The sequence below is a fragment of the Pyrus communis genome, chromosome 9 (genome assembly GCF_041283825.1).
Source record: "Pyrus communis isolate YQ-2024b chromosome 9, ASM4128382v1, whole genome shotgun sequence".
In the NCBI taxonomy this organism is placed as follows: domain Eukaryota; kingdom Viridiplantae; phylum Streptophyta; class Magnoliopsida; order Rosales; family Rosaceae; genus Pyrus; species Pyrus communis.
In genome coordinates this window covers 8,178,790-8,206,621 of record NC_142573.1, presented here as the reverse complement: position 1 = coordinate 8,206,621, position 27,832 = coordinate 8,178,790, and the positions used below count along the sequence as shown (strand labels likewise).

The 27,832-nt window shown below is 37.4% G+C and overlaps 6 protein-coding genes across 6 annotated transcripts; 5 read left to right on the top strand and 1 right to left on the bottom strand.

The window, feature by feature from the left end:
• The first annotated feature begins 253 nt into the window (after positions 1-253).
• LOC137739562 (uncharacterized) lies at positions 254-8,957 on the top strand. Its single transcript, XM_068479174.2, has 7 exons — positions 254-443; positions 3,822-3,946; positions 4,128-7,328; positions 7,409-7,651; positions 7,763-7,921; positions 8,037-8,195; positions 8,448-8,957. Exons 2-7 carry the CDS (start codon positions 3,857-3,859, stop codon positions 8,685-8,687), a joined length of 4,092 nt encoding a protein of 1,363 aa, XP_068335275.2. The 5' UTR covers positions 254-443; positions 3,822-3,856; the 3' UTR covers positions 8,688-8,957.
• A 1,539-nt stretch (positions 8,958-10,496) lies between these two features.
• On the top strand, positions 10,497-12,221 carry LOC148694178 (uncharacterized; the record flags this gene model as incomplete). The annotated part of the gene is made up of 4 exons (XM_088700643.1): positions 10,497-11,101; positions 11,228-11,401; positions 11,490-11,909; positions 11,991-12,221. Coding segments are annotated over exons 2-4 (663 nt in total), but the record flags the coding sequence as incomplete, so codon positions are not given.
• Positions 12,222-12,296: 75 nt separating this feature from the next.
• LOC148694177 (uncharacterized) lies at positions 12,297-14,032 on the top strand. The gene is made up of 4 exons (XM_088699745.1): positions 12,297-12,725; positions 12,807-13,238; positions 13,319-13,560; positions 13,671-14,032. The coding sequence occupies exons 1-3, from the start codon at positions 12,306-12,308 to the stop codon at positions 13,529-13,531; spliced, it is 1,065 nt and encodes a 354-aa protein (XP_088555871.1). The 5' UTR covers positions 12,297-12,305; the 3' UTR covers positions 13,532-13,560; positions 13,671-14,032.
• Positions 14,033-20,538: 6,506 nt separating this feature from the next.
• Positions 20,539-22,258, top strand: LOC148694176 (uncharacterized). The gene is made up of 4 exons (XM_088700033.1): positions 20,539-21,033; positions 21,115-21,546; positions 21,628-21,869; positions 21,978-22,258. The coding sequence occupies exons 1-3, from the start codon at positions 20,539-20,541 to the stop codon at positions 21,841-21,843; spliced, it is 1,143 nt and encodes a 380-aa protein (XP_088556159.1). The 3' UTR covers positions 21,844-21,869; positions 21,978-22,258.
• Positions 22,259-22,413: 155 nt separating this feature from the next.
• Positions 22,414-23,727, bottom strand: LOC137739192 (uncharacterized). Its single transcript, XM_088700034.1, has 4 exons — positions 23,635-23,727; positions 23,145-23,346; positions 22,858-23,054; positions 22,414-22,767 (listed from the first exon to the last, which is right to left on the bottom strand). Exons 1-4 carry the CDS (start codon positions 23,702-23,704, stop codon positions 22,712-22,714), a joined length of 525 nt encoding a protein of 174 aa, XP_088556160.1. The 5' UTR covers positions 23,705-23,727; the 3' UTR covers positions 22,414-22,711.
• A 432-nt stretch (positions 23,728-24,159) lies between these two features.
• Positions 24,160-27,825, top strand: LOC148694175 (uncharacterized). Its single transcript, XM_088700642.1, has 7 exons — positions 24,160-24,657; positions 24,739-25,170; positions 25,252-25,683; positions 25,765-26,196; positions 26,278-26,709; positions 27,304-27,546; positions 27,656-27,825. The coding sequence occupies exons 1-7, from the start codon at positions 24,160-24,162 to the stop codon at positions 27,782-27,784; spliced, it is 2,598 nt and encodes an 865-aa protein (XP_088556768.1). The 3' UTR covers positions 27,785-27,825.
• The last annotated feature ends 7 nt before the right edge of the window (positions 27,826-27,832 follow it).

The window sequence follows — 27,832 nt, the reverse complement described above, 5'->3', positions numbered from 1 at the left end:
AAAATAACAAAAAATAAAAAGGAACATAGCAAAGCAGATTTTTTTCAATGTGCTCAGAACACGGGCGGAAACACTACATACTATTACACAATTGGAGAAACATTTTTAAAAAAATTCTTTTAATTGTATAATAACATGTATTCTGTGTTCCGGGCACACTGAAAATTCTTCTGCTACCGTTGATTGCCTGGCACTGTAGGTGGACCCCTCTGCCCCCTCACTCATATTTATGTAGTTGGAATCTCTCTCCCTCAACTCATCTGGCTTTTCATTTTGTTTGACAAAAAAAAAAGTTCTGCCTTTTCATTTTGTATTTTCACCTTCATCATCCTCATCACCTTCACCAAAATCCTAATCACTCCATTTGTTATTCGTCTCTCGGGAAGAAACAACAAAAAAAGCTTCCCAGAAATCTAAGGAGAATCCAATCAAAACTTTATCAGGCAAGTCATCAACCTCACTCTCTCTACTTATTCCTTTTTTGTTATGTATTTATTTTGTGCATACTTGCTCTGTTTTACTGAATGATGCAGAATGTTTTCTTCTTTCTCTTGCTTATGGTGTTTCGATTAACTGGTTAACCATCGAATTTGATCCTCGTGCGATGATGGAATCTGGGTTTGGTTTAGATTTGGGTGAAGTTTTAGAATTTGGTTCTTATGTGAATTGGATTGCGCATTTCAATTTTCATTTGTTTCTGATGTCAAAGTTCGTGTCTTTGAAGTCTTTGAAAGAAGTTGCAGACGGGTCATGTCAGTTGGTCAAGACGGACTTTGAATCCCGTATCTAATAAATCAGAGTAGTTTAAAATATCGACGAATCGAAAAAATACTTTGAAAGAATCAAAGAAACCGATCAGGACGATCATAATTCTTCACGTTCCATTTGTTGATTGCTGATCCTTGATGATCATTTGTCTGGTCCATTTTCTTCATATCTTCACTTTGATGATAAAATCAATTAAATTTTATTTAATTAGGGGTGTTTGGTAGATATTTTAGTCGTTAAAGCTGCCTAAATCGCTATTAAAGGGTTAAGGAAGTATGAATTTATTGGTAAATTTAACACATTTGAGGTTTACTTGCACGTCCTGTTGCAGTGGATTCCAGCTCTTAATTGAATTTTCTTTATTTTTATTTTAGCGTCAATTTTTTATTAACGACATTGAATAATTGGATTTGAGCAACAAAAATAGTCGGAAGTGTAAGAAGGAGAAAATAATGGAATGAGAATCCTCTCCGGATTCTGTAAGGATTCCGGAAATGCTCCAATCATATTTGTTCATCGTATATCGTGCGATCAGTTTTTGTCAAGTACTGTTTATATTTAATTTTAAATAAAAAAATTTATAATTATTTCTGATCACACGATAAACGATGAACGAACATGATTAAAGAATCTGAAGAATATCCTCATTCAAAATGATGCTATGTATGTTTGACAAGTTTACTTACATAAAATGAGTCAAATCGCATTTCACATCACATTCGACATCTTATTGGAAATAGTCTAATGCGATTGTTGACGCTTGTGTATTTAGTATGCTTTGATTTGCGAGTTCTATTCTTTAGCCCTTAAAAGTACATGAAAAATCGAGAATTAGATTGATTAGGAATACCAAATTGATCTAGTACCCATTCTTTCTCGCCCGTATTCATGTTATAGAGCTTGTTTAAAAGTGCTGTTAAAACAACTGAAAGCACATTTTGTGAAAATGTTTTTAGAATCAATCTTTAGTAAAATATAAGTAAATCTTGAAAAAGTAATAAAATGTTTCTTACAAAAAAAACACATAACTAGTGCTTATTGCAAGAAACATTTGTGCTTTTGGAACCTAAAAACATTCTAACTAGCACGTCTAGAGTGTGTTTATATCATGTGAAAGCTGATCTTGATTATCCACCTCAATTAGTGGCCGCCTAATTTTTCTCCAATTGTCGAAGATAATTGATATGCCTTTTTTTATGTAATTACGGAGCCAAAGATGGTGATTAAAATTATAAAGTAGGAAAAACAAACTTAAGAAAGAAAATGATGGCCAAGCTACCTGTCCATGCCGCCCCCGCCTTCTTCCTTTCCCCTCTTTAACTTTGAAAGAATCTTTTATATTTTCTAATTTTTCTTTTGGTCCTAACTTTGGAAGGGAAATTTAGAAAAGATGGGGTTTGTGATCTGTCGATTCAAATAAAAAGATACATCCAAAAATATAAAGGATGGACTGCCAACTTTGCTAGTGGCCTCCGAGTAAGGATCTTCAAATCACATTCGTTCATTGTATATCGTACGGTCAGAAATCATTATAAATTTTTTATTTAAAATTAAATATAAACAGTATCTGACAAAAACTGGCCACACGATGTACGATGAACAAATGTGATTGAAGGATCTTTAGAATCCTCACAAAGAGGATCCGGCGAGGATCCTCTCTCGTGGCCACCTCCCACTGCTTGCTTCACTCTTTTTGTATTAGCAACAGACGGTCCAGATGTCTCTAGGGATTCAAAGATGTACACCGTTTAATTTTTTTTCCATTTTTTTTCTAATTTATTTTTCCATTTTTAACCCATGAAAATGGAGTAATCTTTTGTGGCAACACAGTTTGGTACATCAATTGAATTTTTTGCTTCAAATATCTAACTAATTGTATAGTACATTTAGTGTATCTGGATGTGTAAAAAATTATATTCTTTGGATGAAGAATTTTGGGTCCCACATACTAAATCGTTCCACATGAGATCATCACATGTTAGATCATCACTAGTCTAAGTGACAGAAAAATTGGCAGGCAGCATGTGATTTTGATCTCACCTTGAAGATAATTGAGTGTTTTCCTATTGGTTTCTCCTCTTTGGACTATGACGATTACACAGTTATGTAGTGTTATTAGCACGAGTTATGATCAACTTGAACATTATCGTTATCGAGGTCATTATGTCCTTGAATGTGGCCAAAAGCCAGGAACCCATGCTTTGTTAGTGGTCCATGTATTGATGATAGACCTTGCATCATTACCTAAACTCAATTATTCATTTTTAATGGAACCAAAATTTTAATCTTCTAAGTTTTTGGCAAGCAAAACTTAGAGTTACTAAAGTTTTTATTATTTGATACTAATTACTAATTAATTATAATCCAAGTCTTCAATTTCAATGAGAGAGTGAAAGAAAGAGCGTCTAAATTTTAGAAATTTTTTTTAACAAACGGTATTATCTACACAAAAATAAAATTATGGACTTAGCCTCACAATGGCCTACCAATAATGTGGTTGAACTTTGCCTTTGGTAAAAATCAAACCTAAAACCTCTCACTTATAAGTGAAGAATAATATTACTAAATTGTAGTAATTTATAAAAGAAAACTTATTAAACTGAAATAATTTTTTCTATTATATTAATTAATTTAATTATAAAATTTCTTTTTGTACTTTTTACTTATGAAATAATAAATAAAGAGCATCACGAAAGAATAAAATTCTGTGCCATGATGCTGATGGGCCACTAGTATGAGTTGGGGGTGGGTCCCTGTTTTGGGTTCCATGTCAGATTTTTTTTTGTCTATTTCCGGCACACAATTCACAGGGGCCCTGTGACCTAAATTACATAATTGCCCCTCTATGCTTTCCCTGCTGTTACGAAATGTCTTTCTCTGCGTTTATTTTTCATGCAAGATTGCAAAGCCTTCACGTAAAAGAATTTTTCCAGAAAAAATGAAGTGTAGTAATTAAGAATCTTTTTTTTTTTTTTTGTGAAAAATCTGTATTATTTTTATAAGTTGATATCATTAAAGTATCTGATGAAGTTGTTCTTGTTCTGAAATCGCAGAGAAGCGAGTGGAGTAGGTGAAGGCTGGGTAAAATATGGAAGAAGCACAAGTGATCTCCGAAACCCCGGTGAAGGTTGCCGAGACTGCCGAGACTGCCGAGACTGCAAATGCCGAAGCGATCAAGGTAACCGCGACCTGCGTTCTGTGATTCAAGCCTTTCTCTTTTCTAGTTTTGTTCGAAGTGATCGGAATTAAGTTACAGTAGTCATTCATGGATTAGTTTGCAACTGAACGTTTAAGTCCTTTCGTGGGATCATTTGATTTTGCATGATTTGAATGGATGCTGAATGTTGTTTTCGATGTAGGTATCAAATGGGAAATTGCTGCCGGTAGAAAAAGAAGGAAAGAAAGAAGAGGAGGAAGCAACATTTGATGGAGAGTTCATAAAAGTTGAGAGAGAATCGATAGATGTGAAGGATGGTTCTCATGCTGCTGAAACAGCATTGGCAGAGGACGACAAGGTATCTGTTATTGAGAGAAGCTCGAGCAATTTGAGCAGAGAATTGCTAGAAGGGCGGGAGAAGGTCAGTGACCTTGAGGTTGAAATCGAAAGGTTGGCTGGTGCGTTGAAGCATTCGGAATCAGAGAGTTCTGAGCTGAAGCATGAGGTCTTGCTTATGAAGGAGAAGCTGGGAGAAAGTGGAAAGAAGTATGAAGAGCTTGAACTCAGTCATAAGAAATTGCAAGAGCAAATCACCGAAGCCGAGGAGAAATACAGTTCGCAGCTCAATGTTTTGCAAGAGGCATTGCAAGCTCAAGAAGAAAAGCACAAGGATCTGATCGCGGTGAAGGAATCGTTTGACGGTCTCAACCTTGAGCTTGAAAGCTCGAGAAAGAGGATGCAGGACTTGGAGAAAGAGTTGCAGAGTTCTGCCTGCGAGGTGCAAAAGTTTGAGGAGCTGCACAAGCAAAGTGGTTCACATGCCGAAACTGAGACAAAGAGGGCCTTGGAGTTCGAGAAACTGCTCAAAGCAACAAGGTTGAGTGCGAAGGAGATGGAAGATCAGATGGGTTCCATACAAGGAGAACTCAAGGGCCTGTATGAAAAGATTGCCGAAGATGAAAAAGTCAAAGAAGCACTCAGTTCTACCGCTGCCGAGCTTTCTGCTGTCCAAGAAGAGCTGGCTCTATCAAAGTCTCAAGGCGCAGACCTGGAGGAGAAACTCTCGGCTAAGGATGCTCTGATAAATGAACTGACTGAGGAATTGAGCCTGAAAAAGGCCTCGGAATCTCAAGTGAAGGAAGATATTTCCGCTCTTGAAAATCTGTTTGCATCAACTAAAGAAGATCTTCAAGCAAAGGTTTCTGAATTGGAAGAAATGAAGTTGAAGCTACAGGGGGAATTGAGCGCCAAGGAATTAGTTGAAGCCGCACGAAAAACTCATGAAGAACAGTCCGTAGTTGCACAGGAGAATTTGGCAATAGTAACCAAAGAAAAAGAAGCTCTGGAAGCAGCTGTGGCAGATCTCACCGGTAATGTGCAGCTGATGAAGGAGCTGTGCAGTGATCTCGAGGAAAAATTGAAGCTTTCAGAAGAGAATTTTCATCAAAAAGATGCTCTTTTGTCTCAATCTTTGTCGAACAATGCTGAGCTTGAACAGAAGTTGAAGTCACTGGATGAGCTCCATAATGAATCAGGAACTGCTACTGAAAAGAATCTTGAACTTGAAGCAATTATTCAAGCTTCAAATGCAGCAGCGGAGGAGGCAAAATCGCAACTGAGAGAGCTCGAGCAACAGGTAAGTGCGGTAGAGCTGAACCGAGGAATTGCTGAGAGTGGTCTGGAAGAACTCTCTCAAAAATTATCTGCACTCAATACTGCATTGAGCGAGGTCGAGGAAGAAAAGAAACAGCTGACTGGTCAGGTGCAAGAATACCAAGAGAAGATAGGCCAGCTGGAATCTGCATTAAACCAGTCAACTTTGCAATATTCAGATCTTCAGGAGGAACTGAAGACTGCCTCCGAGAAATGTGCCGAACATGAGGTCCGGGCCACTGAACACCATCAGCGAAGCCTCGAACTTGAAGATTTGGTCCAAATTTCTCATACCAAAGTGGAGGATACTGGTAAAAAGGTGAGCGAGCTGGAGTTGATGCTTGAAACAGAGAAGTCCAGAATTCAAGAACTCGAGGAACAAATAACTGGTTTGGAAAAGAAATGTCAGGAGGCAGAAGCAGATTCTGGGAATTACTCTAACAAGGTATCTGAACTTGCTTCTGAACTCGAGGCATTCCAAGCGAGAACATCTAGCCTTGAAGTTGACCTGGAAGTGGCCAACAAAAAGGGAAGGGAGTTGTTTGAAGCCTTGAATGTTGCCACAGAAGAGAAGAAAAGGTTGGAGGATGCATTGAGTAGTTTTACTGAGAAGTTTTCCGAATCAGAAAAATTGGTGGAGGTCTTAAGAGAAGAATTGAAGATGACTCAAGAGAAATTGGAAAGCATTGAAAATGATCTGAATACTGCTGGAATCAGAGAAGGCGAGGTCATACAGAAACTCAAATGTGCGGAGGAGCAACTGGAGCAACAAGGCAAAGTAATAGAGGAAACAATGTCAAAGAAATCAGAGCTTGAAGCGCTACATGAAACCCTAGTGAGGGATTCAGAGATCAAACTTCAAGAAACAATAGGGCGCTTCACTAACAGGGATGCCGAGGCAAATTCTCTGCTTGAGAAACTAAAGATTCTTGACGATCAGGTGAAGATTTATGACGAGCATGTTGCTGAAGCAGCGGGGAAATCTGCATCGTTGAAAGAAGAGCTGGACAACAGCTTGGCTAAATTGGCATCTTCCGAAAGTACCAATGAAGAACTCAGAAAACAGATCTTGGAAGCAGAAAACAAAGCTTCTCAGCCTTTCTCAGAAAACGAAATGCTAGTTGAGACGAATGTTCAGCTGAAATGCAAGATTGATGAATTGCAGGAATCGTTGAATGCTGCTCTATCTGAAACTGAAGCCACTACAAGAGAACTTGTTTTGCACAAGAGCAGTGTTGAAGAATTAACAGATAAGCACTCAAGAGCCTTAGACCTTCATTCTGCTTCCGAAGCCCGCATTGTGGAAGCAGAGACGAAGTTGCAAGAAGCCATTGAAAGATTGAGTCAGAGAGATTTGGAAGCTAACGACTTGCTGGAGAAGCTAAATGCCCTAGAAGGCCAAATAAAATTGTATGAAGAGCAAGTTCGAGAAACATCTGCGGTTTCTGAAACCAGAAATGCAGAGCTAGAAGAAAGTCTATCAAAGCTGAAGAATCTGGAGAGTTTTGTTGAGGAGCTGCAAACCAAGTCAGCTCACTTTGAAGAAGAGAGCAGGAAACTAGCTGAGGCAAATATAAAGCTTACAGAGGATGTGTCTACATACGAGTCCAAACTAAGTGACCTTGAAGCAAAATGCTCCACTGCCATTGTTGAGAAGGACAAAACAGTTGAACAAATTCAGGCTGCAAAAAGGACCATTGAAGATTTAACGCAGCAGCATTCTTCTGAAGGGCAGAAACTACAATCTCAGGTTTGCATCAAACTTTTTATAATTATTTTGCGGCTAAATATTGTTGCTTTATGCTTATCAGCTACATTCGTTTGCCACAGATATCATCGGTTATGGATGAAAACAGCCTGCTTAATGAAGTGCATCAAAATACTAAGAGGGAACTCCAGCAATTGATATCCAACCTTGAAGAACAGCTCAAGGAACAAAAAGCAGGAGAAGCTGCTTTAAAATCTGAGGTTGAAAATCTCAAGGCTGAGGTTGCTGAGAAACTTTCGTTGCAGAATTCTCTCAAGGAACTCGAAGAGAAATTGTTGAAAACTGAAGCTCAACTGCAAAAAGAGGTAGAATATCAATTTCCATGAAAAAAAAAAAACACAGATAAGCTCTTGGGCGGCCAAAGAATGGGGCACATTCATCTTTTGAACATTCTTTCTGACTCAGACGAATTGTAGGTTGAAAGCATTAAGGCGGCTGCAGCGGAAAGAGAGGTAGAGTTGACTTCAAAATTGGACGATCATGCGCATAAGGTCCATGACAGAGATTTATTGAATGAACAAGTCACAAAACTCCGGAGCGAGTTACAACTTGCTCATGCCACTGTTTCCAAAAAGGTTAGGAACCGATCAATTTCAAGATTTCTTTTACTTAAACTGTACGCTGACAATTCTCTACAAAAGGAATTTAATGCCGGCTAAAACGTTCATGTTTGAATTCCCTATTCAACAGAAGGAAGCAGATTCTCAAAAGGACCTGGAACGAGAAGCATCGTTGAAGCATTCTCTTGAAGAACTTGAAGCTAAGAATAAAGAAATCGCTCTTCTAGATAAGCAAGTCAAAGAGCTCGAGCAGAAAGTGCAGCTGGCAGATACCAAAGTAACAGAAAGGGTATGTTTATTTCTGTTTCCAACTCACTTTATAATTACCACCACAGTAGAAATTCCGAAAACAGCATACGCTAGTTACGTAATCTTAAGCTCTCAGTAGATGTCAATTTTTTGGACTTAATTGTCGAAAACAACTCGGGGAAATGAAAACATTAAACCATACCAAAAGGGTTTCAGCTTGCACAAGGCTTTTAACTTACAAGAATTCGAGCGGGAGATTAAATTTACTTATGTTTAAATGATCGTGTTGCAGGGTGATGGAGGCAGTGTAGCCGGACTGGAAGTGAAATCCAGGGACATTGGATCAACCATTTCAACTCCATCGAAAAGGAAGAGCAAGAAGAAGTCAGAAGCAACACCTGCTCAAACCTCATCATCTGCAGATATCCATACACATACAACTGCGGCTTCCCCAATGACAAGCGTTAAGTTCATCGTGGGAGTGGCTGTGGTGTCTGCGATCATCGGCCTCATTCTTGGAAAACGATACTAGATCAAGTTTTTGTGTTTTCGGGTTTGTCCGTCAGGTTTTGGTTGATTACTTCGTTAATTGTTTCGCTTTGTGGACATTATCCACAGAAAGATTGAAGGCTTTGTTTTTGTGCTTTCAAGCTTGGTTTTTGAGAGGTTGTTGGTCAGGATATTTATTGTTTGCAAAGCAAAACACAGATGATTATGTGTTATTGGAGGTTGTATTTAGTTTGTGTATTGGGTTGCAGATGCTTTCGAAAATATAAGAATTTATGCGTTTGTTGATATGAAATGAGGACGGTCTCAGTTGTTTGTGAGTCATATGGTCGGATCCCTAAATGAAATTAGTTTAGGGCCGTTTGATAAGCATTTCATTTTCAGTTTTTATCCTTCTTTTTCAAAAATTGAAAACTGAAAACTCGTTCGGCAACTATTTCCAATTGTCAACTACAAAGCCCCATTTTTCTACCATGTAAACTACCTACCTGTAATTGTTTGTTGCAGGAACTTGCCGAACCAATCCACATCACTGGAGGCTGGCCGCGATCACATATTTGTCCTCCTACTTTCAGATCCTTTTATATCCCATATTTCGCGTAGAAACGGGTTAAGTGAAACCCATATTTCGCAGACCCATCTCTTTCTCTCTCATCCGTCTTTCGCATGTCTGTGCAGTGTCACTCAAATTCTTGATATCTGCAATCCTCGTCGCCCTTTATCGTTTCCGAGTCAAAGATGATTCGACGCTGACGAAACCGGTGATATCGAGGATGCTTTGTTTGCACGTGTATATCAAAGATTGCGACTTTTGGATTGAATTGGACTTGTAGTACTCGTGGGTTGCTTTCTTTTCTGGTGCACTTACTGTAGGTTTTGGTTTAATGTTGCCAATTCGGTTCTTTTTGGCTTTGCTTTTTTGTTTCTGTCTTCCAGGTTTGTTGTGTTTATGTTGTTGGTGTTCATTTTTCCTTTGCATTTAGGTAGACCAACGAGTACTACAGGTATGTGGACTTGTAGTACTAGTGAAGGGAGGGAGACAAATGTAATATCTGCGTTCAACTTTCGTGAGAAAGAAATGAGTCCGATCCCAGTTTGTTGTTGCTTCCAAAAGAATGCTGTATTGGATTTTCAGTGTCTTCTTGGTGCATCTCCATCTCTGCTACACACTCTTCGGCAATGCTGTCGCGGTCAAATGATATAGGATCCGCGTACTCCTGTTCTTTGTGCTTATGAACCCTACAAGACAGTTGATTAGCAAAACATCTGTTTTCTTGGACCAAAGAACATTGGAAATACAAATCAACAGAACCTATGGTTTCCACTTGTGTTTTAGTCTGAGGTTGTAATGAACGAAAACAAGATCATTAAGCCGCTGATCTTAATCTCGACTATCCCATTAATGATTGAGGGGGGATATTGGATATACATGCCACGTAGGCAATTGCCATGTCAGTGATAGCTTTAGAATTAAGTAGTCTTCGAAATACCTTGCATAAAGATCTTTTCCCTCTCTCATTTGCAATCGGTTGGTTATATTGTAATAAACACTCTCTCTCTCTAAAAGATTCTGAGCTCTATCTTCTCACACAAGATTGCTTTTCATGTTATTCCTTTCTCTCAAGATTTATATTTCTGCAATTCATGCAAGATAGTTAAGAATATATATAACCAATCACTAAACATCCCAAGCTTAATAGCTAAGTAAGAATCTAATCTGGCGGTGGTTTTGATGCATTGCTGTTCGGTTAGGCAATCTCTCGAATTCGAGCTTTTAATCTCTCCCATTTCTTCCGTGGAAGCTGCTCCATTGGTTAATTTGGTTTGCATTTGGATTTGAAATGTGTTTTTAGGTTTGATCTTATGCTTAATCACTAATTGTAATTATTTGAGGTGTTTTACGGATAATATGGTTGCGAAAACCGGGTTAAGTTTGGATTTGCACGTTTGGTGATTCTGATGTCATTGGCATTGTGCGTTTCTTTATTGAATTGTGTTTAGAACTTCATTTTGAAATAGAAATTTCAATTTGGAGTCATTAGAAACCGAAAAAAGGCGATTAAATGGTAGTTTTGAATATATTGTATATAGTGGGGAATCCACATTTCATGAATTCTGCGAATATGATATGAAAGTGAGCCTGAGAAATCTGGCTAGTTATTCATATTAGCATGTGCCCTTGATCAATCGTGTTCTTCTTGGTATCAAACCAGTATTGTCAGTTCGATCTGGTCCATAGGATACGATCGTTTACTATATAGATCATCCCTGTAGAAGCTCCATGTCAGAGTTCCTTGTATTACCGCAACATTTCTTGTGCCCTTGATGTGTAAAGTTTGTAACTTTTTCCTTTGGCCTCAGATTTGTTTGAAGTTGTTGATCCAAGGGCAAAGCTAGTTGTCAGTGAGTTGGATGATCGATCGTCTTCCCAGTCACCAGGTATTGTCTTCGAATTGTCCTGCATCTTTTTATTTTTGTTTTGGTTTGGAGTCGGGACGCTGCCAAAAGACTTTACCCACTAATGAGTTGGTGCATCCTCTTCCTTGTTTTTACACATGCTGTTAGGATGCAGTTCAAAGCCTTTGCACAAGAGCAGTGTTGAAAAATTAACAGATAAGCACTCGAGAGCCTTAGAACTTCATTCTACTTCTGAAGCCCGCATTGTGGAAGCTGAGACGAAGTTGCAAGAAGCCATTGAAACATTCAGTCAGAGAGATTTGGAAGCTAATGGGACAACAGGTCAGTGGTTTGCACCAAACTTTTTTGTAATTATTTTGTGGCTAAATATTGTTGCTTTATGGTTATTAGCTACATCTGTTTGCCACAGGAATCTACGCCTACGAATTATTATGAAGTGTATCAAAATACTAAGAAGGAACTCCAGCAAGCGATATCTAACCTTGAAGAACAACTCAAGGAACAAAAAACAAGAGAAGATGCTTTAAAATCTGAGGTTGAAAATCTCAAGGCTGAGGTTGCTGAGAAGCCTTTATTGCAGAATTCTCTCAAGGAACTGCAAACCAAGTCAGCTCACTGTGAAGAAGAGAGCAGAAAACTAGCTGAGGCAAATAGAAAGCTTAAAAAAGATGTGTCTACATACGAGTCCAAACAAAGTGACCTTGAAGCAAAATATTCCACTGTTGTTGCTGAGAAGGATGAATCAGTTAAACAACTTCAGGCTGCAAAAAGGACAATTGAAGATTTAAAGCAGCATCATTCTTCTCAATGGCAGAAACTACAATCTCAGGTTTGCACCAAACTTTTTTGTAATTATTTTGCGGCTAAATATTGTTGCTTTATGGTTATTAGCTACATTTGTTTGCCACAGATATCTTCGCTTATGGATGAGAGCAGAAAACTAGCTGAGGCAAATATAAAGCTTAAAGAAGATGTGTCTACATACGAGTCCAAACAAAGTGACCTTGAAGCAAAATATTCCACTGCTGTTGCTAAGAACGATGAATCAGTTGAACAACTTCAGGCTGCAAAAAGGACAATTGAAGATTTAAAACAGCAGCATTCTTCTCAAGGGCAGAAACTACAATCTCAGGTTTGCACCAAACTTTTTTGTAATTATTTTGCGGCTAAATATTGTTGCTTTATGGTTATTAGCTGCATTTGTTTGCCACATATATCTTCGCTTATGGATGAGAACCGCCTGCTTAATGAAGTGCGTCAAAATACTAAGAAAGAACTCCAGCAGGTGATATTCAACCTTGAAGAACAGCCTAAGGAACAAAAAGCAGGAGAAGCTGCTTTAAAATCTAAGGTTGACAATCTCAAGGTTGAGGCTGCTGAGAAGCCTTTGTTGCAGAATTCTCTCAAGGAACTGCAAACCAAGTCAGCTCACTTTGACGAAGAGAGAAGAAAACTAGCTGAGGCAAATATAAAGCTTAAAGAAGATGTGTCTACATACGAGTCCAAACAAAGTGACCTTGAAGCAAAATATTCCACTGCTGTTGCTGAGAAGGATGAATCAGTTGAACAACTTCAGGCTGCAAAAAGGACAATTGAAGATTTAAAGGAGCAGCATTCTTCTCAAGGGCAGAAACTACAATCTCAGGTTTGCACCAAACTTTTTTGTAATTATTTTGCGGCTAAATGTTGTTTCTTTATGGTTATTAGCTACATCTGTTTGCCACAGATATCTTCGCTTACGGATGAGAACAACCTGCTTAATGAAGTGCATCAAAATACTAAGAAGGAACTCCAGCAAGCGATATCTAACCTTGAAGAACAGCTCAAGGAACAAAAGGCAGGAGAAGCTGCTTTAAAATCTGAGGTTGAAAATCTCAAGGCTGAGGTTGCTGAGAAAACTTTGTTGCAGAATTCTCTCAAGGAACTGCAAACTAAGTCAGCTCCCTATGAAGAAGAGAGCAGAAAACTAGCTGAGGCAAATATAAAGCTTAAAGAAGATGTGTCTACATACGAGTCCAAACAAAGTGACCTTGAAGCAAAATATTCCACTGCTGTTGCTGAGAAGGATGAATCAGTTGAACAACTTCAGGCCGCAAAAATGACTATTGAAGATTTAATGCAGCAGCATTCTTCTCAAGGGCAGAAACTAGAATCTCTGGTTTGCACCAAACTTTTTTGTAATTATTTGCGGCTAAATACTGTTGCTTTATGGTTATTAGCTACATTCGTTTGCCACAGATATCTTCGCTTACAGATGAGAACATGTTGCTTAATGAAGTGCATCAAAATACTAAGAAGGAACTGCAGCAAGTGATATCCAACCTTGAAGGACAGCTCAAGGAACAAAAAGCAGGAGAAGTTGCTTTAAGATCTAAGTTGAAAATCTCAAGGCTGAGGTTGCTGAGAAACTTTTGTTGCAGAATTGCCTCAAGGATCTCGAAAAGAAATTGATGAAAACTGAAGCTCGACTGCAAAAAGAGGTAGAAATCAATTTCCCTGAAAAAAAATATCCACATATAAGCTCTTGGGCGGCCAAAGAACGGGGCACATTCTTCTTTTAAATATTCTTTCTGACTCAGACGAATTGTAGGTTGAAAGCATTAAGGCGACTGCAGCGAAAAGAGAGGCAGAGGCTTCCTCAATGTCGAGTGTTAAGTTCATCGTGGGAGTGGCTATGGTGTCTTCGATCATTGGCCTCATTCTTAAGAAACGATACTAGATCAAGTTTTTGTGTTTTTGCTATCCCCTTGGCTGTTTGCAAAGCAAAACACAGATGGTTATGTATTATTCAAGTTTGTATTTAGTTTGTATATTGGGTTGCAGATGCTTTCGGAAATATAAGAATTTGTGTGTTTGTTGATACGAAAAGAAGAGGGCGGTCTCAGTTGTTTTCGAGTCATATGGTCGGATCCCTAAATGAAATTACTTCATGGCCGTTTGATAAGTATTTAATTTTCAGTTTTTATTCTTTTATTTTTTTTTTGAAATTTGAAAACTGAAAACTCGTTCGACAACTATTTTTGATTGTCAGCTACAAAGCCTCATTTTTCTACCATGTAAACTACCTACTTGTAATTGTTTGTTGCAGGAACTTGCCCAACCAATTCACATCCCTGAAGGCTGGCCGCGGTCACATATTTTTCCTCCTAATTTCCGTCCCTCTGCAGTAATGCCAGGGAAAGAATATAATTGGCCCGAGCAGTATCTCTAGACATGCGAGTTTGCTAAGTGCCTTGCTTTCCGTAGGTACTTGAAGAAAGTGACGGTGGTGTGGTGAACTCATAAAGATGTTTGTCTTTGCATTCTGTCCCGCCGGCTCACAACGTTGTGTTTAACATTCTTCTTTAACCACTTTCAATCCGTTCAAAATTTCATTGTCATCATACCCTGTACATTGACCAACTGTCTAGTTTAACTCAAGATGTAGAAAAGATTATATCTTCGACGATAAATTACAAACCATACAAACTTAGTTACCTGAACCCAATTCTTCAATTTCATCAACCGAAAGTTCTAAAAGCCTCGAGTTCTCAGAGGGGGGATCAAGTGACATCCAATCAGGATTTTCAGTGTCTTCTTGGTGCATCTCCATCTCTGCTACCCACTCTTCGGCAATGCTGTCGTGGTCAGAAGATATAGGATCCGCGTACTCCTGTTCTTTGTGCTTATGAACCCTATAAGATAGTTGATTAGCAAAACATCTGTTTTCTTGGACCAAAGAACATTGGAAATACAAATCAACAGAACCTATGGTTGTATTGAACGAAAACAAGATCATTAAGCCGCTAATCTTACTATGGACTATCCCAGTAATGATTGAGGGGGGATATTAATTATACATGCCACGTAGGCAATTGCCATGGTAGTGATAGCTTTAGAATTAAGTAGGCTTCGAAATACCTTGTATAAAGATCTCTCTCTAAAAGATTCTGAGCTCTATCTTCTCACACAAGATTGCTTTTCATGTTATTCCTTTCTGTCAAGATTTATATTTCTGCAATTCATGCAAGATAGTTAAGAATATATATAACTAATCACTAAACATCATAAGCTTAACAGCTAAGCAAGAATCTAATCTGGCGGTGGTTTTGATGCATTGCTGTTCGGTTTGGCAATCTCTCGAATTCGAGCTTTTAATCTCTCCCATTTCTTCCATGGAAGATGCTCCATTGGTTAATTTGGTTTGCATGTGGTTTTGAAATGTTTTTTAGGTTTGATCTTATGCTTAATCACTAATTGTAATTATTTGAGGTGTTTTGCGGATAATATGGTTGCGAAAAGTTTGGATTTGCATGTTTGGTGAATCTGATGTCATTGGCATTGTGCGTTTCTTTATTGAATTGTGTTTAGAACTTCATTTTGAAATAGAAATTTCAATTTGGAGTCATCAAAAACCAAAAAACGGCGATTAAATAGTAGTTTTAAATATATTGTATATGGTGGGGAATCCGCATTTCATGAATTCTGCGAATATGATATGAAAGTGAGCCAGAGAAATCTGGCTAGTTATTCATATTAGCATGTGTAGGCCTGGCAATTTCTGACACGACCCGATAACCCGACACGACACGACACGAAATTAACAGGTGTTTGGGTCGACACGATAACGAATCGGGTCTTATCGGGTAACCCGATAAGCACCTGTTAAGATAACGGGTTGGGTCGGGTATACACGTGGATAAACACGATACACGATAAGCAGAATATTATTTTTATAATTTTATAACCCTAAAAAAATATTGTAATAATTATATACATTAATTTTACAATTTTATACCCCTAAAAATTATAATATATATATTAAATTAACTATAAAATTTATAATAATTATAATAATTATATATACTATAATAATTATACTCCCAAAATATTAAGTCTATCTATACTAATTATATATATATATATATATATATATATATTAAATTTTATAAAAACTATAATAATTATTAATTAATAATTTAATATGCATGATCATGCATTGCATATTTGCATGATTTTGCATCCATTGAAATTTGATGCGTCAGGACTCAGATGTGATTTGTTTCCATTCTCAAATTTCAATAATCAATTTCTTGCCATTGCCATTTGCCAACTTGCCGCCCTTTTTGAAAAAAAAAATGGAGGGAAAATGAAAATGTTAAGAAAAGTTGAAAATAAAACAAAAAAGTGAGGGAATTAGGGAAAGATGTTGGAGGGAAAAGTGAAAATGATAAGAAAAAGTTGAAAAGGAAACAAAAAAGTGAGGGAAAAATGAAAATTAATAGAAGTGGTGAGAAATTTTTTTTTTTTTAAGTTATTAACTTTTTATCACACACATGACTGTCATGACATATCTCACTATTTTTATAATGACACACGTGACACGTGATGTATGTACTATTCCGTGTACCAGTCAATTATAATTTATACGTACAAAATAAATAGATTTAAATCTACTTAATAAATAAATATATATATATACACACACACACACGGAACTTGATTGATGGCATACGAATTCTCCAAAACTAATTTCAACGATCCCAACCGTCAAACTTGTTTGTATATGCTTTGAGATCACATCAACAAAAAATCATAAAAAATAAACATTCAGAGATCAAGTAACGGGACAAAGCTTTTCAACGGTTATAAACGAAAAATCACGATTTAACGGTTATTTTAACTCTGATTTTGATGATTTTTTATAACTACACTCCTTGACCCTATATGAATACAATGAACGAATTCGATCTTCAATTTAAAATATTTACACAAGTGGATACCACAAAATCTTTTGTTATACTTAATGAAAGTATAAATAAACTCTAAGTGTTAGTCAATCTATCGTTCTACGAATTCTCCAAAACTAATTTCAACGATCCAAACCGTTAAAATTGTTTGTATATGCTTGGAGATCACATCAGCAAAAAATCACAAAAAAAAAACATTCAGAGATCAAGTAACGGGACAAAGCTTTTCAACGATTATAAACGAAAAATCACGATTTAACGGTTATTTTAACTCCGATTTTGATGATTTTTTATAACTACACTCCTTGACCCTATATGAATACAATGAATGAATTCGATCTTCAATTTAAAATATTTACACAAGTGGATACCACAAAATCTTGTGTTATACTTAATAAAAGTATAAATAAACTCTAAGTGTTAGTCAATCTATCGTTTTACGAATTCTCCAAAACTAATTTCAACGATCCAAACCGTCAAAATTGTTTGTATATGCTTGGAGATCACATCAGCAAAAAATCACAAAAAAAAAAAACATTCAAAGATCAAGTAACGGGACAAAGCTTTTCAACGGTTATAAACGAAAAATCACGATTTAACGGTTATTTTAACTCTGATTTTGATGATTTTTTATAACTACACTCCTTGACCCTATATGAATACAATGAATGAATTCGATCTTCAATTTAAAATATTTACACAAGTGGATACCACAAAATCTTATGTTATACCTAATGAAAGTATAAATAAACTCTAAGTTTTAGTCAATCTATCGTTTTACGAATTCTCCAAAACTAATTTCAACGATCCAAACCGTCAAAATTGTTTGTATATGCTTGGAGATCACATCAGCAAAAAATCACAAAAAAAAAACATTCAGAGATCAAGTAACGGGACAAAGCTTTTCAACGGTTATAAACGAAAAATCACGATTTAACGGTTATTTTAACTCCGATTTTGATGATTTTTTATAACTACACTCCTTGACCCTATATGAATACAATGAATGAATTCGATCTTCAATTTAAAATATTTACACAAGTGGATACCACAAAATCTTATGTTATACTTAATAAAAGTATAAATAAACTCTAAGTGTTAGTCAATCTATCGTTTTACGAATTCTCCAAAACTAATTTCAACGATCCAAACCGTCAAAATTGTTTGTATATGCTTGGAGATCACATCAGCAAAAAATCACAAAAAAAAAAACATTCAAAGATCAAGTAACGGGACAAAGCTTTTCAACGGTTATAAACGAAAAATCACGATTTAACGGTTATTTTAACTCTGATTTTGATGATTTTTTATAACTACACTCCTTGACCCTATATGAATACAATGAATGAATTCGATCTTCAATTTAAAATATTTACACAAGTGGATACCACAATATCTTATGTTATACTTAATGAAAGTATAAATAAACTCTAAGTGTTAGTCAATCTATCGTTTTACGAATTCTCCAAAACTAATTTTAACGATCCAAACCGTCAAAATTGTTTGTATATGCTTGGAGATCACATCAGCAAAAAATCACAAAAAAAAAAACATTCAGAGATCAAGTAACGAGACAAAGCTTTTCAACGGTTATAAACGAAAAATCACGATTTAACGGTTATTTTAACTCCGATTTTGATGATTTTTTATAACTACACTCCTTGATCCTATATGAATACAATGAATGAATTCGATCTTCAATTTAAAATATTTACACAAGTGGATACCACAAAATCTTATGTTATACTTAATAAAAGTATAAATAAACTCTAACTGTTAGTCAATCTATCGTTTTACGAATTCTCCAAAACTAATTTCAACGATCCAAACCGTCAAAATTGTTTGTATATGCTTGGAGATCACATCAACAAAAAATCACAAAAAAAAAAACATTCAAAGATCAAGTAACGGGACAAAGCTTTTCAACGGTTATAAACGAAAAATCACGATTTAACGGTTATTTTAACTCCGATTTTGATGATTTTTTTATAACTACACTCCTTGACCCTATATGAATACAATGAATGAATTCGATCTTCAATTTAAAATATTTACACAAGTGGATACCACAAAATCTTATGTTATACTTAATGAAAGTATAAATAAACTCTAAGTGTTAGTCAATCTATCGTTTTACGAATTCTCCAAAACTAATTTCAACGATCCAGACCGTCAAAATTGTTTGTATATGCTTGGAGATCACATCAGCAAAAAATCACAAAAAAAAAACATTCAGAGATCAAGTAACGGGACAATCTTAAAAACAAAAACTCTTTATCCTTGCACATTTAATATTTGTAATAGATTAGTAGTGTATGTATTATTTTTTTTATTAGGCTTTCATTTTCGAGTGCAGATATAGTACTTGAACGAGAAATGTTTTAATGTTTTCAAGTAATATTTATGTCGCAATGTGTGGTATGTGCAAATTTTAAAAAAATATATTTTTTTCTTAACGGGTCATAACGGGTCGGGTCACTTTACCCGTTGGGTAAAGTGACACGACCTGTTAAGGACCCGTTAAGATAACGGGTGTGACACGACACGACCCGTTAAGATAACAGGTGTTACACGAAAACGACACGAACACGACAGACACGACCCGTTTGCCAGGCCTAAGCATGTGCCCTTGATTAATCGTGTTCTTTTTGGTATCAAACCGGTATTGTCAGTTCGGTCTGGTCCATAGGATACGATCGTTTACTATATAGATCATCCCTGTAGAAGCTCCACGTCAGAGTTCCTTGTATTACCGCGACATTTCTTGCGCCCTTGATGTGTAAAGTTTGTAACTTTTTCCTTTGGCCTCAGATTTGTTTGAAGTTGTTTGTCACCAGGTATTATCTTCGAATTGTCCGGCATCTTTTTTTTGTTTGTTTTGGTTTGGAGTTGGGACGCTGCCAAAAGACTTTACCCACTAATGAGTTGGTGCATCCTCGTCCTTGTTTTTACACATGTTGTTAGGATGCAGTTCAGAGCCTTTGCACAAGAGCAGTGTTGAAGAATTAACAAATAAGCACTCGAGAGCCTTAGAACTTCATTCTGCTTTCGAAGCCCGCATTGTGGAAGTTGAGACGAAGTTACAAGAAGCCATTGAAACATTCAGTCAGAGAGATTTGGAAGCTAATGGATTTTCTGTGGCCAATGGTTTGCACCAAACTTTTTTGTAATTATTTTGCGGCTAAATATTGTCGCCTTATGGTTATTTGCTACATCTGTTTGCCACAGAAAATTGTTGAACAACTTCAGGCTGCAAAAATGGCTATTGAAGATTTAATGCAGCAACATTCTTCTCAAGGGCAGAAACTACAATCTCAGGTTTGGACCAAACTTTTTTGTAATTATTTTGCGGCTAAATACTGTTGCTTTGTGGTTATTAGCTACATCCGTTTGCCACAGATATCTTCGCTTACCGATGAGAACAACCTGCTTAATGAAGTGCATCAGAATACTAAGAAGGAACTCTAGCTAGCGATATCTAACCTTGAAGAACACCTCAAGGAACAAAAGACTTTACCCACTAATGAGTTGGTGCATCCTCTTCCTTGTTTTTGCACATGTTGTTACGATGCAGTTCAAAGCCTTTTCACAAGAGCAGTGTTGAAGAATTAACAGATAAGCACTCGAGAGCCTTAGAACTTCATTCTGCTTCCGAAGCCCGCATTGCGGAAGCTGAGACGAAGTTGCAATAAGCCATTGAAACATTCAGTCAGAGAGATTTGGAAGCTAATGGCATTTCTGTTGCCAGTGGTCTGCACTAAACTTTTTTGTAATTATTTTGCGGCTAAATATTGTCGCCTTATGGTTATTAGCTACATCTGTTTGCCACAGATAATTGTGCGCGAGGTCCTGCTCCAGCGAGAGATATCTGAACTTAAAGAACAGCTCAACGAACAAAGAGCACTAGAAGCTGCTTTAATATCTGAGGTTAAAATTCTCAAGGATGAGGTTGCTGAGAAACCTTTATTGCAGAATTCTCTCAAGGAACTGCAAACCAAGTCAGCTCGCTTTGAAGAAGAGAGAAGAAAACTAGTTGAGGCAAATATAAAGCTTAAAGAAGATGTGTCTACATACGAGTCCAAACAAAGTGACCTTGAAGCAAAATATTCCACTGCTGTTGTTGAGAATGATGAATCAGTTGAACAACTTCAGGCTGCAAAAAGGACAATTGAAGATTTAAAGCAGCAGCAGCATTCTTCTGAAGGGCAGAAACAACAATCTCAGGTTTGCACCAAACTTTTTTGTAATTATTTTGCAGCTAAATGTTGTTGCTTTATGGTTATTAGCTACATCTATTTGCTACAGATATCTTCGCTTACGGATGAGAATAGACTGCTTAATGACGTGCATCAAAATACTAAGAAGGAACTCCAGCAAGCGATATCTAACCTTGAAGAACAGCTCAATGAACAAAAAACAGGAGAAGCTGCTTTAAAATCTGAGGTTGAAAATCTCAAGGCTGAGGTTGCTGAGAAGCCTTTATTGCAGAATTCTCTCAAGGAACTGCAAACCAAGTCAGCTCACTGTGAAGAAGATAGCAGAAAACTAGCTAAGGCAAATATAAAGCTTAAAGAAGATGTGTCTACATACGAGTGCAAACAAAGTGACCTTGAAGCAAAATATTCCACTGCTGTTGCTGAGAATGATGAATCAGTTGAACAACTTCAGGCTGCAAAAATGACTATTGAAGATTTAATGCAGAAGCATTCTTCTCAGGGGCAGAAACTACAATCTCAGGTTTGCACCAAACTTTTTTGTAATTATTTTGCAGCTAAATACTGTTGCTTTATGGTTATAAGCTACATCCGTTTGCCACAGATATCTTTGCTTACAGATGAGAACAGCCTGCTTAATGAAGTGCATCAAAATACTAAGAAGGAACTCCAGCAAGTGATATCCAACCTTCAAGAACAGCTTAAGGAACAAAAAGCAGGAGAAGCTGCTTTAAGATCTGAGTTGAAAATCTCAAGGCTGAGGTTGCTGAGAAAACTTTGTTGCAAAATTTTCTCAAGGAACTCGAAGAGAAATTGGTGAACACTGAAGCTCGACTGCAAAAAGAGGTAGAAATCAATTTCCCTGAAAAAAAATCCACAGATAAGCTCTTGGGCAGCCAAAGAACGGGGCACATTCATCTTTTAAATATTCTTTCTGACTCAGACGAATTGTAGGTTGAAAGCATTAAGGCGGCTGCAGCGAAAAGAGAGGTAGAGGCTTCCCCAATGCCAAGTGTTAAGTTCATCGTGGGAGTGGATGTGGTGTCTGGGATCATCGGCCTCATTCTTGGGAAACGATACCAGATCAAGTTTTTGTGTTTTTGCTATCCCCTTGGCTGTTTGCAAAGCAAAACATAGATGGTTATGTATTATTCAAGTTTGTATTTAGTTTGTATATTGGGTTGCAGATGCTTTCGGAAATATAAGAATTTGTGCGTTTGTTGATACGAAAAGAAGAGGAAGGTCTCAGTTGTTTTCGAGTCATATGGTCGGATCCCAAAATGAAATTACTTTAGGGTCGTTTGACAAGTATTTAATTTTCAGTTTTTATATTTCTTTTTGAAAATTGAAAATTGAAAACTCGTTCTGCAATTATTTTTGAAAAGTCAGCTACAAAGCCCCATTTTTCTACCATGTAAACTACCTACTTGTAATTGTTTGTTGCAGGAACTTGCCCAACCAATTCACATCCCTGAAGGCTGGCCGCGGTCACATATTTTTCCTCCTAATTTCCGTCACTCTGCAGTAATGCTAGGGAAAGAATATAATTGGCCCGAGCAGTATCTCTAGACATGCGAGTTTGCTAAGTGCCTTGCTTCCCGTAGGTACTTGAAGAAAGTGGCGGTGGTGTGGTGAACTCATAAAGATGTTGTCTTTGCATTCTGTCCCGCCGGCTCACAGCGCTGTGTTTAACATTCTTCTTTAACCACTTTCAATCCGTTCAAAATTTCATTGTCATCATACCCTGTACATTGACCAACTGTCCAGTTTAACTCAAGATGTAGAAAAGATTATATCTTCGACGATAAATTACAAACCATACAAACTTAGTTACCTGAACCCAATTCTTCAACTTCATCAACCGAAAGTTCTAAAAGCCTCGAGTTCTCAGAGGGGGGATCAAGTGACATCCAATCAGGATTTTCAATGTCTTCTTGGTGCATCTCCATCTCTGCTACCCACTCTTCGGCAATGCTGTTGCGGTCAAATGATATAGGATCCACGTACTTCTGTTCTTTGTGCATGTGAACCCTATAAGACAGTTGATTAGCAAAACATCTGTTTTCTTTGACCAAAGAACATTGGGAATACAAATCAACAGAACCTATGGTTTCCACTTACTTCTGTTTTAGTTTGAGGTTGTATTGAAGGAAAACAAGATCATTAAGCCGCTGTTGTTCTACGCTGTTCCTTGTCTTGTGCAACTGTTCGAAAGGAATCTGATTCTCCTGACACGGAACTAAGATGCAAGTTTGACTGAGAATACGAATTGCCAAGCGTGCAAGGTTTGGGCAACCACCACCATATGTCGACCACCATTCAGCTAAGACAAACAGAGAGTTCAAAGAAATGAGCCAAAAGATGCAAGAACATCCAAACTCTCTGCAGCATATCCTAAAAATAGGAGCCCTCGTACCGAATTTTAAAAATAAATAAATAAATTAGATGGTCAGGGTATATTTTATGCAATTTATCATATCTATCATTCTATTACATAAAAGTTAACTGAGTTAAAATATGGCTTAATTACCTTTCGTCTACATGTATAGCCAAGTAACTAAAGAAACCATGCGACACAAAATAACAATGCATTCTAATGAACTATTCTCACCAGGACGCAGATTGTCCCTTGCTCGGACTGCCAAATTCCTCCCCAAATCTCCAACAGCATTTTTGTACATGTTGATCTCTTTGATTACTTCATCTTGGATTAATGATATAGGATCCGCGTACTCCTGTTCTTTGTGCTTATGAACCCTACAAGACAGTTGATTAGCAAAACATCTGTTTTCTTGGACCAAAGAACATTGGAAATACAAATCAACAGAACCTATGGTTTCCACTTGTGTTTTAGTCTGAGGTTGTAATGAACGAAAACAAGATCATTAACCTTGAAGAACACCTCAAGGAACAAAAGACTTTACCCACTAATGAGTTGGTGCATCCTCTTCCTTGTTTTTACACATGTTGTTACGATGCAGTTCAAAGCCTTTGCACAAGAGCAGTGTTGAAGAATTAACAGATAAGCACTCGAGAGCCTTAGAACTTCATTTTGCTTCCGAAGCCCGCATTGTGGAAGCTGAGACGAAGTTGCAAGAAGCCATTGAAACATTCAGTCAAAGAGATTTGGAAGCTAATGGCATTTCTGTTCCCAGTGGTTTGCACCAAACTTTTTTGTAATTATTTTGCAGCTAAATATTGTCGCCTTATGGTATTTAGCTACATCTGTTTGCAGCATAATATGATGCGCGAGCTCCTGGTCCAGCGAGGGCAAGAGATATCCAGACTTGAAGAACAGCTCAACCAACAAAGAGCACGAGAAGCTACTTTAATATCTGAGGTTAAAAATCTCAAGGCTGAGGTTGCTGAGAAACCTTTATTGCAGAATTCTCTCAAAGAACTGCAAACCAAGTCAGCTCGCTTTGAAGAAGAGAGAAGAAAACTAGCTGAGGCAAATATAAAGCTTAAAGAAGATGTGTCTGCATGCAAGTCCAAACAAAGTGACCTTGAAGCAAAATATTCCACTGCCGTTGCTGAGAAGCACAAATCAGTTGAACAACTTCAGGCTGCAAAAAGGACTATTGAAGATTTAACGCAGCAGCATTCTTCTCAAGGGCAGAAACTACAATCTCAGGTTTGCACCAAACATTTTTGTAATTATTTTACGGCTAAATATTGTTGCTTTATGGTCATTAGCTACATCTGTTTGCCACAGATATCTTCGCTTATGGATGAGAACCGCCTGCTTAATGAAGTGCATCAAAATACTAAGAAGGAACTTCAGCAAGTGATATCCAACCTTAAAGAACAGCTCAAGGAACAAAAAGCAGGAGAAGCTGCTTTAAAATCTGAGGTTGAAAATCTCAAGGCTGAGGCTGCTGAGAAGCCTTTATTGCAGAATTTTCTCAAGAAACTGCAAACCAAGTTAGCTTGCTGTGAAGAAGAGAGCAGAAAACTAGTTGAGGTAAATACAAAGCTTAAAAAAGATGTGTCTACATACGAGTCCAAACAAAGTGACCTTGAAGCAAAATATTCCACTGCCGTTGCTGAGAAGGACGAATCAGTTGAACAACTTCAGGCTGCAAAAAGGACTATTGAAGATTTAACGCAGCAGCATTCTTCTCAAGGGCAGAAACTACAATCTCAGGTTTGCACCAAACATTTTTGTAATTATTTTACGGCTAAATATTGTTGCTTTATGGTCATTAGCTACATCTGTTTGCCACAGATATCTTCGCTTATGGATGAGAACCGCCTGCTTAATGAAGTGCATCAAAATACTAAGAAGGAACTCCAGCTAGTGATATCCAACCTTGAAGAACAGCTCAAGGAACAAAAAGCAGGAGAAGCTGCTTTAAAATTTGAGGTTGAAAATCTTAAGGCTGAGGCTGCTGAGAAGCCTTTATTGCAGAATTCTCTCAAGGAACTGCAAACCAAGTCAGCTCACTTTGAAGAAGAGAGCAGAAAACTAGCTGAGGCAAATATAAAGCTTAACGAAGATGTGTCTACATACGAGTCCAAACAAAGTGACCTTGAAGCAAAATATTCCACTGCTGTTGCTGAGAATGATGAATCAGTTGAACAACTTCAGGCTGCAAAAAGGACTATTGAAGATTTAATGCAGCAACATTCTTCTCAAGGGCAGAAACTACAATCTCAGGTTTGCACCAAACTTTTTTGTAATTATTTTGCGGCTAAATAATGTTGCTTTATGGTTATTAGCTACATCAGTTTGCCACAGATATCTTCGCTTACAGTTGAGAACAACCTGCTTAATGAAGTGCATCAGAATACTAAGAAGGAACTCCAGCAAGCGATATCTAACCTTGAAGAACAGCTCAAGGAACAAAAAGCAGGAGAAGCTGCTTTAAAATCTGAGGTTGAAAATCTCAAGGCTGAGGCTGCTGAGAAGCCTTTATTGCAGAATTCTCTCAAGAAACTGCAAACCAAGTCAGCTCACTGTGAAGAAGATAGCAGAAAACTAGCTGAGGCAAATATAAAGCTTAAAGAAGATGTGTCTACATACGAGTCCAAACAAAGTGACCTTGAAGCAAAATATTCCACTGCTGTTGCTGAGAATGATGAATCAGTTGAACAACTTCAGGCTGCAAAAAGGACTATTGAAGATTTAACGCAGCAGCATTCTTCTCAAGGGCAGAAACTACAATCTCAGGTTTGCACCAAACATTTTTGTAATTATTTTACGGCTAAATATTGTTGCTTTATGGTCATTAGCTACATCTGTTTGCCACAGATATCTTCGCTTATGGATGAGAACCGCCTGCTTAATGAAGTGCATCAAAATACTAAGAAGGAACTCCAGCTAGTGATATCCAACCTTGAAGAACAGCTCAAGGAACAAAAAGCAGGAGAAGCTGCTTTAAAATTTGAGGTTGAAAATCTTAAGGCTGAGGCTGCTGAGAAGCCTTTATTGCAGAATTCTCTCAAGGAACTGCAAACCAAGTCAGCTCACTTTGAAGAAGAGAGCAGAAAACTAGCTGAGGCAAATATAAAGCTTAAAGAAGATGTGTCTACATACGAGTCCAAACAAAGTGACCTTGAAGCAAAATATTCCACTGCTGTTGCTGAGAATGATGAATCAGTTGAACAACTTCAGGCTGCAAAAAGGACTATTGAAGATGTAATGCAGCAACATTCTTCTCAAGGGCAGAAACTACAATCTCAGGTTTGCACCAAACTTTTTTGTAATTATTTTGCGGCTAAATACTGTTGCTTTATGGTTATTAGCTACATCCGTTTGCCACAGATATCTTCGCTTACAGTTGAGAACAACCTGCTTAATGAAGTGCATCAGAATACTAAGAAGGAACTCCAGCAAGCGATATCTAACCTTGAAGAACAGCTCAAGGAACAAAAAGCAGGAGAAGCTGCTTTAAAATCTGAGGTTGAAAATCTCAAGGCTGAGGCTGCTGAGAAGCCTTTATTGCAGAATTCTCTCAAGAAACTGCAAACCAAGTCAGCTCACTGTGAAGAAGATAGCAGAAAACTAGCTGAGGCAAATATAAAGCTTAAAGAAGATGTCTCTACATACGAGTCCAAACAAAGTGACCTTGAAGCAAAATATTCCACTGCTGTTGCTGAGAATGATGAATCAGTTGAACAACTTCAGGCTGCAAAAAGGACTATTGAAGATTTAATGCAGCAACATTCTTCTCAAGGGCAGAAACTACAATCTCAGGTTTGCACCAAACTTTTTTGTAATTATTTTGCGACTAAATATTGTTGCTTTATGGTTATTAGCTACATTCGTTTGCCACAGATATCTTCGCTTACAGTTGAGAACAACCTGCTTAATGAAGTGCATCAAAATACTAAGAAGGAACTCCAACAAGTGATATCTAACCTTGAAGAACAACTCAAGGAACAAAAAACAGGAGAAGCTGCTTTAAAATCTGAAGTTGAAAATCTCAAGGCTGAGGTTGCTGAGAAACCTTTGTTGCAGAATTCTCTCAAGGAACTCGAAGAGAAATTGGTGAAAACTGAAGCTCGACTGCAAAAAGAGGTAGAAATCAATTTCCCTGGAAAAAAAATCCACAGATAAGCTCTTGTGCGGCCAAAGAACGGGGCACATTCATTTTTTAAATATTCTTTCTGACTCTGACGAATTGTAGGCTGAAAGCATAAAGGCGGCTGCAGCGAAAAGAGAGGCAGAGGCTTCCCCAATGCCGAGTGTTAAGTTCATCGTGGGAGTGGCTGTGGTGTTTGCGATCATCGGCCTCATTCTTGGGAAACGATACTAGATCAAGTTTTTGTGTTTTTGCTATCCCCTTGGCTGTTTGCAAAGAAAA

Coding starts and splice junctions, on each gene's coding strand:
- LOC148694176 (XM_088700033.1), top strand. CDS start 20,539: ATGGCATTTCTGTTGCCAGTGGTCTGCACTAAACTTTTTTGTAATTAT. Junction 21,034..21,114: donor GGCAGAAACAACAATCTCAG/GTTTGCACCAAA, acceptor TATTTGCTACAG/ATATCTTCGCTTACGGATGA. Junction 21,547..21,627: donor GGCAGAAACTACAATCTCAG/GTTTGCACCAAA, acceptor CGTTTGCCACAG/ATATCTTTGCTTACAGATGA.
- LOC148694175 (XM_088700642.1), top strand. CDS start 24,160: ATGGCATTTCTGTTCCCAGTGGTTTGCACCAAACTTTTTTGTAATTAT. Junction 26,197..26,277: donor GGCAGAAACTACAATCTCAG/GTTTGCACCAAA, acceptor TGTTTGCCACAG/ATATCTTCGCTTATGGATGA. Junction 26,710..27,303: donor GGCAGAAACTACAATCTCAG/GTTTGCACCAAA, acceptor CGTTTGCCACAG/ATATCTTCGCTTACAGTTGA.
- LOC148694177 (XM_088699745.1), top strand. CDS start 12,306: ATGGATGAGAACCGCCTGCTTAATGAAGTGCGTCAAAATACTAAGAAA. Junction 12,726..12,806: donor GGCAGAAACTACAATCTCAG/GTTTGCACCAAA, acceptor TGTTTGCCACAG/ATATCTTCGCTTACGGATGA. Junction 13,239..13,318: donor GGCAGAAACTAGAATCTCTG/GTTTGCACCAAA, acceptor CGTTTGCCACAG/ATATCTTCGCTTACAGATGA.
- LOC137739192 (XM_088700034.1), bottom strand. CDS start 23,704: ATGTACAAAAATGCTGTTGGAGATTTGGGGAGGAATTTGGCAGTCCGA. Junction 23,347..23,634: donor AAGGGACAATCTGCGTCCTG/GTGAGAATAGTT, acceptor TGTTTGTCTTAG/CTGAATGGTGGTCGACATAT. Junction 22,768..22,857: donor AGTTGAAGAATTGGGTTCAG/GTAACTAAGTTT, acceptor GTCAATGTACAG/GGTATGATGACAATGAAATT.
- LOC137739562 (XM_068479174.2), top strand. CDS start 3,857: ATGGAAGAAGCACAAGTGATCTCCGAAACCCCGGTGAAGGTTGCCGAG. Junction 3,947..4,127: donor CAAATGCCGAAGCGATCAAG/GTAACCGCGACC, acceptor TTTTCGATGTAG/GTATCAAATGGGAAATTGCT. Junction 7,922..8,036: donor ATGCCACTGTTTCCAAAAAG/GTTAGGAACCGA, acceptor CCTATTCAACAG/AAGGAAGCAGATTCTCAAAA.